We start from the raw sequence: 14014 nt of genomic DNA on the forward strand, positions 1-14014 counted from the left end.
GGCCAAAAGAAATCAGACCATGGTAATTTCCTTCAAAGCCCTGAAATAACACACACTGCACTTTTCCAAGCACTCAAGGAGAAACAGGAGGAATGCCAAAGTGGTTTTGGTAACACACTTTTTAGTTTATTGACCTATACAAAATAATAGGTCTAAAAAATTCAGGAGTAGTAAAAGAATAAGCAAAAAGAGCTTTCGCATTTCTAGAAGGCTATACAAATATGCAAAACCAAGGAAATAAGTTATTTTTTATTTTGTTTTTTCGTTTAATTCCAAATCGCGACTCTAATAATACAAACGACTAAGTACCAGCTTAACAAGTGTGTCCTTCTGTATATATTACATGCTCTGGAATATTGGTAGAAAACGTCAAAAAAGTTTATCAGAAACTTTTCTATTCACAATATGAACAAGGAGTAGCTAATCCTTTGTATAAAAGAACAAAAGAGCACCATTTCTGGAATCCTGAAGCACAGTACAGCTGAGAAACGAGAGAGATTTTACCGTATGCAGACGAGTCATCAGGAATCAGGCAGGATAACCCCGTGCCAATTTGTTCCTACAGATGGATGACCTGAGGTAGGTTTATCCCTCTTAAATCAAGACTGCAGTCGCAGGGTTTTTTCCTACACAAATGGTTCTGTGAAAACGCTGTTCTGTCACGCAGTGACTTTGCGACGCACCTGGCACTTCAGGTCACTCGCAGTACAATCCTAATGCCCCCCATTTTAAGGCACCCACTTGGCTGTTTGTGTTTGCATCCAACTTAAAATACTGGCCATTGCTATCAAATTGTTCCCTGGGGCTCCCCACTGTGGATCCTCGACCCACTGCAGCACAGCAACGTGTCACTGTCACTTGGTGAACAGGGGGCACCGTGCAGCCACCGTGAAAATTTGCCTGCTCCTCCACACCACAGTGAAGTTGTACTATGGAGAGGTCATTAAATGGGCCGCTATTAATTATGCTTTATGGTGGAAAAGAGAGTTCAAAGTTTACTGCTTCTGTTTCCAAATCCACAACTACCTATAGTTTTACATTACATATTGTGTCAGCAATTTTTTTTCTTTCCAGAACTTGCTCGTGGTGCTAACAAACACTCTTAACAACACCCCAAAAACTGGACAGACTCATTCAAACCTCCATAATAAAAAAACTCCAGCCTTCCTTCAAGTAATGTTCCAATACTGATTCAGTCACCCTTTGCCTCACTCATGCACACAGTATCTATCCTTCATAAGCCTATGAAACTCCTTCCAGGTCCTCATAAGCCATGGCAGAATAAATTTTCATTTTTTCTTCTTCTTTCAGACATCAGACTTGTGCTCCTAGAATTTTCCGTAAGAGTCTCCTTTTCACATTTTTTTTTTCTCTGAGGTTTGCCTTCAACACCTTCCAATCTTTCCAAAAAGTGCTTGTTATATATAAATACTTCAACCAAGTGCTGCATCTGGTCATAGATGAACTGTGGCTTGCCCTGGCTCCCATGGGCTGTATGGATTCACAAAGAAACGCCATTTGTGGAAAGACTTTGTCAGTTTGCTACAGTCCCCCTCTTAATGCTGAATTCAACCTTTCCCAGCAAAACAGCCTGCTTCCTCTTTTTGTTCCTTTTTGTTCCACCCGAGGTCCGCCTCGGCGTTTTGTGCAAGGCACGCAGGGGTGTAGGAATGAGGGGCTGCACTGGGGCTACACCAGCGTCCCGGGCTTGGAGTCCTCATGCCAGTACAGCCTCTGCTCGCTGCTGGGCAGGTCTTCCTCCAAGCCATCCTCCTCGTCACCGCCCAGCTGGCTCGGCTCTGCGTACGTCCTGTAAGGCAGACACGGCACCGGGATCAGCTGAGGGTCTTCCCCAGGGCCCCTAAATACATGCACCTCCCTTGGGCTCAAAGCTGTGCTGGTTATTTTCAGTTTGCCTCCAAACACAATCTCATTTTTTTGTGCTGCAATCAGTAAAATTGTGTTCAAGAGGGATCTCAGCTGCTCAGAACTGTCATAGAATCGCAGACTGATCTGGCTTGGTGGGACCCTAAAGATCATCTTGTTCCAACCCCCCTGCCCTACGTGGGCACACCTTCCACTAGACCAGGGTGCTCCAAGCCCCATCCAACCTGGCCTTGAGCTCTGTTAAGATTGCTGGGTGTATTAATTGCTTGTTTGCCATGATCACATTAAAGTAGAAAATAAAGCAGATGGACAATCAGACAAGTGATTCAGAATATGGAAAATTAATAGCTAATGAACCTCATTTAGATAAAGCTGCTAATACAAGCAGAATTTTCAAAGCTCAATTATAAGAAATTAAGAAATTAGTAGAAACAGTATTTTTAAACACTGTTGCCATAGATATTTTAAATCACTTCAGTAAAACAGCCCATAGCACTTAGCTGAGAAAAAAAAAGGATCTAGCAGCAGCTTTTATGTATTCCCTTACACTTTCATTTATTTTAAAACAAACAAAATTAAAAATTCAGTATTTTCACACAAGTCGGTCTGGCAGCGAGCACAAACTGCAACCCACAAAGCAGGAGGCACACGTGGGGTACTCATTACACTGAGCATAAGTGTATTTAAATGTGATGGCATTTGTGGGGGCAGAGTCATTCCGCAGGGCAGGAGATTTCTGTCCTCACAGCCAAGTGTTCCACAGTGGAGGAGACCCATCAAAAATGCCACAGAAGCAGCGAGAGCTGCAGGAATTCCTGCAAGGACTAAGCAGACCCTGGGCTCTCTGCAGCCCTTGAGAGAGCCCCCACAAGCAGGGGGCCTGTGCAAACAGCAGCACAACCCCCATGGCTCCTGGGTCCCGCTCTGCCAAGGGAGATTCCTTGTTTTTCCAGAAGTTTATCAGCACAAGCACTACAACTTCAGAAACCCAACAGGACTGTGTCCTGCCAAACTGCTGGTGGGGTTCAGGAGGGAACCCCCCACCAGAGGGACTGGGCTCATCGTGAGCTCTGCGGGCAACACTGCCCAGGGCATCGCAGCTACCAGGGAGTGCAACATCTTTGATTATCCAGCTCCAGACAGAGGAAAAGGTGCAACCAGTGAGTTCATTATGACTGCTTCCCCAACTTCCTTCAACTAACTGTTGGGGTACAGTTAGTGGTGATACAGCTGATCTGCTCCACACAGAAAACCTGCTCTCACATCAATTCTGTAAGTACTCTTCACCCTGGCTCTTTGAAGTCAAGCTGATCTGCTCAGAAGTTTTAAGAGCCTGTGGCATGCAGGAAGAAGGGCAGAAAATCTTCATATATTCTACTCACCTGCTCTGCAAAGGAAGGTTGCCATAAACATTCCCATAACAGCTGGCATAGGAGGAATGAGACAACGTATCGTAGTCTGAAAGTCCCAGTGCAAGGGGGTTTCTCCAGTTCCCAGCAGTGTTTGTAGAAGATGCTGCAATTAAAAAAAGGATTACAACAAATTACTTTTCTTCAGCTAATCAGCTGAGGCAAACAAGACAATTCTCATCAGCGATCTCTGGGGTTTTTCAGGGCACATAGGCAGACAACACAAACATAAAATACGATTTACAAGCCCTGTAGGGAGGAAAGCACTGTACAGGTGGTATCCTGGAGCTTTAAAAATGCTTTCTGACACATTCAGTGATGTCCATCGGGCTGTATTTGGAAGCCATCACAGCCACTGCGTTTACATGGCATGAAGCTTTGTACACTGTGTCTAGTTGCTAAATACACCTGTCTGAAACTCAAATGCTCTTTGCCCTTCTCTGGGTTACTGTACTTACACAAAGAGCAAAAGGCCGTTTTACACTTAGGAGACGCTAACAAGCAAGACTTTCCTTCCAAGAACAGAACAAGATCCTACTTGGTTTCTCATCCACCTTTTAGGACAAAGCTCTGGCCTGGCTTCCACTCTGCTGACTTCACTGAGGCAGTTGCAGGGGACAGAACTGAAAGCACAGCAGGAACTTACAAAAACACTCAGCACAGATGAAATCAGACATTACCCGAAGAGAAAGATGACACCCGACTGCTTGGCGAGCACGGCGTCTGCAGACCAGCAAAGCCCAAACTCCTCTGAGACCCTCTGTCAGACTCAAAGCCTGCCTGCAGGCTGTGACCCTGCTCCTTCTGGCTGGAGGCACGCTGGTACCAGCCACGGAGATGCTCTGCTACTAAGGCCTTGTGAATGTTTTTGGTTATGTGCTCCGTTTTAGCAACTTGCTTCCTCGGGAGCCTCAGGGTTGCGTAGGGGTTGTGTGGAACTCTGTCCACTTTGTCCTCGTGGTAGGACTGGAATTCCCTGTATCGGTCATATCCGTAATGTGCCGATGAGCGGTAGGAGGGATTGACACTGTACTGCCCCTCTGTGTCACTCTCATAAACATATCCTCCGTTGTAATAAACGTCAGCTTCGGTGTACGGGGAGTATCCAGAAATATAGTAATTAGTGGAAGGCTGCTCCTGATTTTTCTGGAAGACACCATTTCGGACATCCTTATGGGCCAGGTTTGGCATGCTTCCCGAACTTGCAGCAGAAATATTGTGTTTCTTCGACCGTCTTCGACCCCTGGTCCTGTTGTCGAGGGTCTGAGTGGTGTAATATGGATTAGGAGTGGGTGTCACGCAGTAATACTCTGCACTTGACTGGCTGGTGTAGGATGATCCATCGTCCAGGATCTCTGTGCTGCTGCTCCGCTGGGACTTGGACAGGGAGAAGGCTGTCTTTTCAGCAGGAGTCTCGGACAGCAGGTGGGTCTGGGATTCCAGACTTCCGCTGCGCTGCCGGCAGTGGTGTGGGGAAACATCTGGCCTGGAACAACACAGATGCTGGCTGGTTAAAGGCAGTCTCACACAAACATACACACAGAGCTGCGGAGAGCACACGTGGACAGGTCAGCTGCCTCCCCAGTCAAAGCACAACACAAATCCTGCCTTATCTTTCTATACAGAGTATTTGCAATGCACAGAACTCAGTTTGGCTGAATTTTGTATTGGCTGCAACAGTAGGAGATCTCCCATACAATAATCTGTCACGGTGAGCAAGGTTAATCTGTGACAGGGACAGACAGAGCTAAGGTCACAAATGCACATTTGGTATTGATTTACAGGAGAGCTCCCTCAGCTTTTAGGTAGTTAAAGCCTACACAAGTAACGAGCTTGGAGCAGAATATGGGAAGACGGGTTTCCTTTGGACCCGTCTCTCAAGCTCTTGATAACATTTTAAGATTCTTAGCATCTCTCCTTCCCCAGCATGGATTGTCAGCTGTCTGACAGTACAGGTGAGCTCACACTACAGTTCTGTTCCCATAGTAATGGCTCTCATCAACGTTTAGAGAGCCTGACCCTGCGGTGGGAAAACCATACAGCAAAGGACCCTTTGCCCTATTAACGCCATTTGCTTTTATTCTTGTGTTTCCCCAGCTGGACGTGGCCCTTAAAGCACAGGTCCCTTACTGTAAGTGGCTGCTGCTGTAGGCGTTGCGTGTGAGCACGGGGGTTGTGGGCATGCTCCTCCCACCGTGGGGCTGCGCCGGCCGCTCCAGTGTCCGGAACGGGCTGCTGTGGGTCGAAAGCACGTCCCTGTAGCAAAAGAGACAAGCCCAGTGAGGTTAAACATCCCACAAGTCACAGCACACCGAGTATGTGCACCCGAAGTCTTGAAGAAAAAAACGAAGGGTGGAACAAACATAACTGGATGTGCTTCCCAATGTAAAGAACAGATTTGTTAAATAGGAAGAAAAACTCAACCCCTTCTTGTGGCTCAAGGGAGGTCTTCACAGGATGATCAGCAGGACAAGCTGCTGCCAAAGGACAGAAGCATCGAGAAGAGCAGGTAACAGAGCAGGTAACAGGGAAGCAAAGGAATTAGATTTTCAAGCTAAGCACATCACAGCTAAATGGGTACCTATGGCTATAATGTGACTTCTGAACTTCATGTGGAGGAGTGCTTCATTTGTGTTGAGAGACAGATGAAAAAACAGCAAAGACACGGCATTACTCAAAACTCTAAACCGTTCTAAAGTGTGTCTTTAACAGCCTGCTCACACAAGACAGTCCAAGAAATCTCAGGATCAGTGGGAATCCCTACACTGGGAATAGCTGCTAGCACCAGATCTGACATGATCACACATGGCACAATCACACAATTATCTGCAAACCTACTGCTACTAATGTGCTCCATGGAGCTGTTCTAGCTTGGAAAGTGCCCAAATCCCATGGATACACACAGCTGTCACTCATGATGGAAGCTGGTTTAATACCAGTAACTCTGCTTGTAAATGGAGAATTGTCCATCAGGCCTTACATGAATTGTGTCAGCTTTGACAATGTACCTGCTGAAATACCAATACCATCAGGAGGGATGGGTAGGGTTTGGTGCTGTCTGAATCCACTAAGCACAGTCATCAGGAAAATGACAAGTTGTTTAATCAACACTGAAAAAAGCCCCAGAAACTGAGACGAAGAGTGACAGCAGTGGTAGGCATGAGCAACTCCTTAAACACAGCCCTTGCTATTAAATTTCTCACCCATCTCAAAACTCTTCACAAAAACTACAGTACTCTTCAGTTTCAGATACGGTGTCAACTACTAATAGACACTTTTGTTCCTAAACAGGAAATTCAGCTCTCATCACCAAATCCTGCAAGCCCAGAAGAGCATGGAGGCAGTGGGCTCTACTGGAATGCTTGGCAGGGGCAGGATGGAGCTCACACCACCAGGTGGAGAGTGCAGCAGCAGTGAGATGTGCCTACCTGGAGTGCCTGGTTTCCAAGAGCTGCTCATTTATGGATGACTTCCTGAGATGAATTCTCTCCACCCCAAGAGACTTTGGTGGAGGAAGTCTTGGAGAAAGCTGCGCAGAGCTGGGTCTCTGTGCTACTGCAGGAAGCGATTCACTGACTGTTGGAAAGGAATATGCATTTTGTTAGAGCAAAATCCTTGATATTTTTGCCCTGTGTGCAAATCTGTGGCCCCTAAGGAGAAGCACTTTGCAGTACAGAGACAATGACAGGAGCTGTGGATCCAGAAAAGCTCTCCTGCCTGCACTGAGCTCTCCTCCACACGGACAGGACATCGTGGAGGCTCCTACAGATCCCAGCAGCACTGACTCCTATGGAGACTACACCCAGCTTGGAGCTGTGCCGGATCACAGAATGGAACTTCCTGGGAAAACATCTGTTTGCAGAGCAATCCTTTTCAGAGCCAAGCAGGCAAGCTCAGCCTCTGCAAAGGCCAGTTACTCTCCCTCACCTTCCAGCTCTTGAAAATGACACTTTAAGAATTAGTTTTGAAACACAACCTAAAAGGGACTGACTTCAAAAGCGACTGAATGAGCAAAGACAACTGACAGACACATTTGGCTGAAGGCAACTGGGAAGATGCTGGTTTGATCCTTGTTCTCACTTTGCTTAGGGCACAACCAGGTCCCGACAGAGCCAACAGGAAACTCCAACTAATGCATATAAATGCAGGATAAGCATCACAGAGAACATGTTCACAAGCCTGGCTCCACTTCTACTTGTACAAGCAGGAATCAGGTGTAAATCCATTTTATAGCACCACCTGGTTTGTGTAAGTCTAAAACTGGGACAAAGTGAGATCAGAATCAGGCCTGAACTGAAAAGTGAGTAATAATTCAGATAATGTTTGTCCCCAAATGATGATTATCCAGTTTAAGGGAGAGGCAAGCCAAGTCCTTTCCACCTTGTGGAACAGGGTGTGAGTGTGTGTCTGTGGGTGTGTGTGTGAAATGAGTAAGCTGAGCAAACACCAACCCATGCAAGTTGCAAGCTCACTAAGGAACAGATAAATGTAAATAGAGCGTTAATATCTGTGACTATTCCACTTTTCTCTAAGTTTTATGGTAGCTGTGAGGACAGAAGGGCTGGGCTAATCATCCCAGTTTGTAAGTCCTTCAATTCTAAGCCAGGTCCTAGGGGTGACGTATCTGGCACCCACAGTGTCCTCAGCTTGCAGGTTGGTCATGTTAAAACCAACTTCCTTCTCTAAAGATGACTCAGATCAGCTCACAGAGCAGCAACTTTCAATAACTAACCCATTAAGAGGAAAGACATTCCTGAGTAGCTATTTTTTCCTCTGCTATAAAGTAATTTATCATCGAAAGCCACCAAAATGACAGAATCATAGAATGACTTGCATTGAAAGGGACCTTAAAACTCATCTCGTTCCAACTCCCTGCCATGGGCAGGGACACCTTCCACTTACAAGTTTTGCTCAAAGCCCTGTCCAACCTGGCCTTGAGCACTTGCAGGGATGGGACACTCTAAAGGACATTAAGTCAAAGAGATAGCTCTGAATGGACACACTTCTTGGGAAAAAAAGGAGAAGCATCATACCATCATCATAGGTGGTGGTGTCTGACAGGGAGCTGCTCTCGGATGGAATGATATCATCTGTGAATAAAAACAAAGACCTTAAGCATAAAAGAGCCAACATCAACTTACAAATATCTAAATGCAGTTTATTTTCTAGAGTTTCAGAGCCAGCTGATACTTGTAACACTGCAATCCCTATTCTTTAGCCCCCACAGCCTGAAGACAGTCCTGGTACACCATCACTCTGTGTGTTCACTGCAGTTCAGCTAGCAACCCAGGTAATTATCAAAGGAGGTATTTTTTTATCTGCAGCAGGAATCAGGCCAAGATTTACAAAGGTGTTTTCCACCCGACTTCCAAAGATCTCACAGGGTGTAGTGGTGCTTCAGTCAGAGTCAGGAGCCTACACAGACATGTAATCTTGGCTGTTAGCAGCTAATCTCCTCTAGGTACACCTGAAACCCCACCAGATAGGTACAAAAAGCCTTTTGAAATCTGGCATTCGCTTTTGAATGTTTCATCAGTGTATAGATTCTGTTTCAATTAAATTAAGATATAATTTTAGGATAATTCCACTGATTTCCATCAAGGTATTACAAATTCCAACAACACAGACAGCAGGAACTGTTGCATGGGCATGCTAATTTTTTGTTTCTTTTACGTTTTGTTACTTATTCACAGCACTTCACTGTACCTGCCTCACCCTGATGCTACACACTGTTCCTCACTGAGAAACAGCCTGTCCTTGCTAAGGTTTGGAGCAGACCACCAGCAGCAGAGAAATGAGGCTCAACTAGAGATAATTAACCCATGGACAGCTCAATCCCTAGGCTGTTTCTGGCAATATATGGCACTGGTGGGATAAAAAAATCTCCATGAACCTTCAGGCATGAGAGAAAGGAAGCAAGAAAAAATGACAGTGGCAGCCACTTTGTGTATGACACCTGCTTGTGTCCTCAGCCACCACAAGCACGTGCAATGTGCAAGGAGCTGCTCTTGCTGTCACAGTTTGCTGCCAGGAAAGGTCTGGTTACAGGAATGTGGTAAATAGAGCGAGCAGCTGTTCAAGAACAGCAAAAATCAGGACTGGCCCTTGCCCTGGGGGGACTTGTCAGACCACCGAGGATGGGCTGCAGCTCAGCTCGCAACCTGACACTGGGAAAAAGCTTCAGGGGAGCTGATTCACGTGGATTTGACCACGGGGTGGTAAAGCATGGAACTGAGCCCAGTGCAGGGAGGAACAAAGCCTGCTGAGGAAAAGAAAAAAGCCAGCCTAAAGCTATAGTGCTGGTTTCAGGGAGGGTCTGCAATGCTGACATATTCAGATATGGTGACATATCTGAATTTAAATCCCAGATCTGTGCAACTCCCTGCAAAGGTGGAAGAAACTCTGGGCTAGAGATGGAGGTAAGGAAAGAGAAAGTGGAACATGGAGAGCAGTCCAATATGTCCTTCATATCCTTTCCCTTGGGGCTGGGATGAAAATAGCTATGGTTTGATTCAGTAAATCAATGGGACTATTTAACATATTACTTCCAACAAGTCATTCCCCCGAATTCACAGATGCAAGTGACTCATCACTGCTCAGCCTTCTGAAACCCAGACCTGGAGCCCAAGAGCACCACTGGTGACAGTGGCACAGTTACACATAAAATCAATTATTGAAGCAGGTGACAGCTCTGCTTCAGGTAAACAAATACACACTGCAGGGTGAGAGCCTGGGACTGGAAGGGAATTCAGCTGCTTATTTCTGGCTCAGACAACAGGGCAAGAAACTGCCAGCAACAAACAAGTGACCATGGATGGGCAGATGGATGGATGGATCTCTCTGCTCACCAGCCTTCCTGGGCCTTACCACACACCAGGCGCCCCAGGTAATACAGGACCTTCCACAATCAGTATCCAGACTGGTGAGCAAGAGACTGGAAAAACACATGTTTCCCTCCCCTCTGTCAATCAGGAACAAGCTGGGCCACATCAAATACCGATCATCAGCCTTTCAGAATAAACACTTTGTGATGATGGATAGCCCAGTGATGCTGTGGGGGTGTGTCAGGGGTAGGGATCCAAAACTCCTTCAGCTGGCTTGGATACTAGCAGGTTTTCACACATTATCCTATGAAGCAGCAAGAATCTCACTTCCCTTAGGAGAATCACACTCTCCGAATGGAGGGACCAAGAGGATCTGCTTTTACTGTGCTCATCAGTGGCAAATGGGTTTAGTCAAAAATCTGTTTGCTACTAATTGCATTCATAAACTCCTGAACTTCACTTATGACTTCCTGGAAATCAGGAATTTTGCATCAAAGAGCAATGTCTTTGATCCTTATTTCCTCAATCCTGTAGAAAAACCTGCCTGCTCTATTCCTGCCAGGACTGAAGCGCTGCAGGAGGGACGGGGGAGAGATCTTCCATGTGGCAGCTCAGATGTACAGCTGCACTCAACACACCAGGAATTCAAGCAGCAGAAAAGCTTCATCCAAGGTGTTGCTGCCAGCCTTTTTGTGCACAGCATCTTCAGTCCATACCTGGTGCTGGAGCACATCTGTGCTTGCTCCCAAAACTGCAGCTTACTCGGCCCCCAGCCTACAGCAGAGCACTGAGTGTATCAGATGCAGCTGTTGCATCTTTTTTTTCTTATTTAACTGCCTCAGACAAGGTAAAAACCATATAGAGGAGATGTAAACAAAGCTTCTAAGTAAGCCAAATTGCTCTTTTTCCCTCCTGTTTGCATCAGAACACAGGGAATTCTCTCACCTGGTAGGGCCAGAGTTGATTTCTGGGTTGGCTTTTTGCCACACTTGATTCTGTATTCATTTATGGAGTTTTCTATCTCTTGCAGCTTTTTTACAGCATCAGCATACTCTTGCTTTCTTTTCTTCTTCACGTTTTTGCAGAGGTCTGGCTCGCTGGCAAGTTTCTTTGCAGCTTCCACCAACTTTTGGTGTATGATAAAATTGCTCTCCAAGTCCTGCAAAGTAGGATCCTGCAAATTCATGAGATGAGTTATTTACTTGTACTCCAGAGAGAAATTACCAGCGAAGGTTATTAAAGAAAAGATCTATTTTTGTGGTAATGAAGTGAACTCTTGAGCACAAAATACAGAAATACCGAAGTTCATACACAAGACAATCTCAGCATATAAGCAGAAAGTCTTAGATCTTATTTCTGACTAGGGTACGATTACAAGATCTCTTGGGTAAGGTCCAAAGGTCTCAAGCCCAGGTGACATAACACAGGCTCTTAAATTCAGGTTTAGGCTGCTAAACCTCCTGCTATGAGTCCAACCCTGAAAACATCTGTTCAAAATCTCTCTCTACTTTAGAGAAAACAAAAATGGAAATTGGTATCACCATACCTACGTAAGAGGGAGTTTCAGGCTTTAATTAATTGTTTGTAAACTACTTTGAGAAGCTCAGATGAAAGGCACTGCAGAAGTGCTAAGCAACACATTATTAAATCTGGTCAGCAGGATTTTGTTTTAATAGCATTTAAGCAGTCCACATAAAATCACTTTGCTGCAGACATGGAGCACACCAGCCCTGTGAGGCAGGGCAGAGAGTTTCTGGTGAAAGACAGATGCCAAGTGCCCAACACCTACTTACTTGGATGATACAGCTTGTTAACAAATCTCACAAGGAATGAGGGGGAATGGAGTGTGTCCAGAAACTGCAAACATCTGAATTACCATATCATCGAGTCAGTCTCTGCCAGCAAAGTTCATTTTAGCTTCTTGAGCAATGCAGGGAGGTTTTACTCAGGAGGAACCTTCATTAAGCCACAGGTAAAACTCCTCCTCCTGTCACACAACTATGCTCACGGACAGATGATTTTGCAAGGGGGACAGTGCACACCCCTGACACATTCTGGGTTCAAACACCATCCCAACACTACACATGTCAATGTTCCAGAAAAGCTCAGAGCCGTGAGCTGCCAAATGGCATTATGCACCTGATCTTTTCTAATTAGCAGCAAAATATTCATTAAAATTCATGCAGCCATGGCCAAACCAGGGGTTCAGGTTGGGTGAACTTAAGGCCTTTAGAAACAGCCAATTTCCTGGCCAGCTCAAAGCGTGGCCGAAAGAAGGGCAGAATGCATCTGGCTTTCCCACTCCATGCAAGGAACTGTCCCAGCTGCCTCCTCTTAAAACACCCAAGGAAGAGCTGGATTATTTGCAAGTGGCTTTGGCCACCAGTCTGGCTCCCAGCAAACCAGCTGCCACGCTCACCTCCTCACTGGGGAGCAGGTTGTCATCCAGCTTGAACGCCGTGCCCACGCGCCTTCTCACCTGGGGAGGCTCCTCTCCAGCACCCAGAGGATACTCCTTGGGCATCTTGCCTGTCAGCTCCTGGGGAACAGAGAGGGCTCCACATAAGGCTCAGTGGGAGAAAAGGGCTCCCACCTGCCTGACCCCAGAGTAAGGTGCAGTTCTCACCGCCTCTCGCAGGCAGATCTTCTTCAGCTCCTCAACTTTCTGAAGCAGTTTTTCCTGAAGGAGTTTCTCTTTCTTCTTTAGTTCCATAATTTTCTCCTTCTTTTGTTCTTCACTGACCTCTGAATCCTGAGAACCTGGAAAACACGCTTTTTATCAGAGGATTTCCGCGTAAAGGCCATTTTTATTGCCTGGTAGCCTCATTTCCCTTTTAACAAACACAAGCCCCATTATACCTGGCTACTTCACATTTACGTGCAGTATTACCTGATGAGATCAAACTGCCATTGCTGGCCATAATAAGCTGGTTCTTGGCCTCCAAAGTCACCAGCTTTGACACTTTCGGTGTTCCCATCTCTGTCAGATCCATGGCGATATCATCCAAACTTCTGGCTGAAGGAATTTTTGCCTGAAGGAGTTAAAAAAAAAATCCAGCCTCCTTGAGTTACCTCTAATTAACTTCAGAACACATCACAGAAGATGACATTTCACACCTCATCTCCCACAAAATTAAGGGCTAAAGCAACAGCATCACACAGGTGCTTGCGGTGTGCACAGGCTGTTTGGCATTCCTCTCCCCCAAAACCTGAACCATCTCCCAGCTCAAAATCTCTGCAGTTTTCAAAACAAACACAGGAAGGAGACAAAAGAAAAGGCAGATTGGACATCCAGACATGGGAATTCCCTCTTCCGTGATTACACTTCCATGGCCTTTAACTGCAGGCAGGCTAAAATGGATCAAATAACAATACTGCCACTAATAGACTGCTCAAGAAGCTGACAAAAACAATTTGTAGTTTTTCTCTGGAGACTAGTTCATCCGTGGAAAAACACACGCTGAAGAATATACAGGAAAGGTGTTGAAACCCATGCTCGCAGTAAAATGCCTCATAACTTACTTTGCTTTGCTTTCTGTCCAAGTAAAACTGGTGCTGACTGATTGCCATCACCCAGATGGACTTGATCAGGGAAGTGTTTGCATACCAGGTCTGCACCACCAGCCCGCTCTGACTAAAGGTCCTTCTTGATACTGAAATTCTGAGGAGGTTAAAAGAAACACAATTTCAAGACAAGTCTTTGAGGTTTAAAGTCCACAATGCCTCTCTCTTAACGAGGTGAGGCTCAGCCTTAATTTTAGGGATGCAAAAACTCAGATTTCCTTCTCCCCATCACCCAGTGCTGCTGCAAATCTGGCCATGACAAACAGTCCTGCCTCTGCTACAAGAACTTCCCTGACACACAGGGAATCTGAGAGGACACCCGGGGACGTG

The 14014-nt window shown here is 45.9% G+C and overlaps 1 protein-coding gene across 4 annotated transcripts in view; it reads right to left on the bottom strand.

Annotated features, from left to right (window-relative positions):
* Positions 1 to 234: 234 nt before the first annotated feature.
* FRMD4B (FERM domain containing 4B) overlaps positions 235 to 14014 on the bottom strand; it is a 92662-nt gene continuing 78882 nt past the window's right edge. For all 4 annotated transcript variants that reach the window (XM_069027627.1, XM_069027628.1, XM_069027626.1 and 1 more), the window contains 11 exons: positions 13643 to 13781; positions 13011 to 13152; positions 12747 to 12880; positions 12540 to 12659; positions 11066 to 11294; positions 8330 to 8386; positions 6725 to 6872; positions 5427 to 5552; positions 3977 to 4782; positions 3270 to 3402; positions 235 to 1810 (listed from right to left, as the gene is read on the bottom strand). In XM_069027627.1, the coding sequence (XP_068883728.1) occupies positions 1690 to 1810; positions 3270 to 3402; positions 3977 to 4782; positions 5427 to 5552; positions 6725 to 6872; positions 8330 to 8386; positions 11066 to 11294; positions 12540 to 12659; positions 12747 to 12880; positions 13011 to 13152; positions 13643 to 13781 (2155 nt within the window). In that variant the 3' untranslated portion in view covers positions 235 to 1689. The remainder of the gene's footprint in view (positions 1811 to 3269; positions 3403 to 3976; positions 4783 to 5426; positions 5553 to 6724; positions 6873 to 8329; positions 8387 to 11065; positions 11295 to 12539; positions 12660 to 12746; positions 12881 to 13010; positions 13153 to 13642; positions 13782 to 14014) is intronic.

Source organism: Aphelocoma coerulescens, chromosome 12, assembly GCF_041296385.1.
Source record: "Aphelocoma coerulescens isolate FSJ_1873_10779 chromosome 12, UR_Acoe_1.0, whole genome shotgun sequence".
Taxonomy (NCBI): domain Eukaryota; kingdom Metazoa; phylum Chordata; class Aves; order Passeriformes; family Corvidae; genus Aphelocoma; species Aphelocoma coerulescens.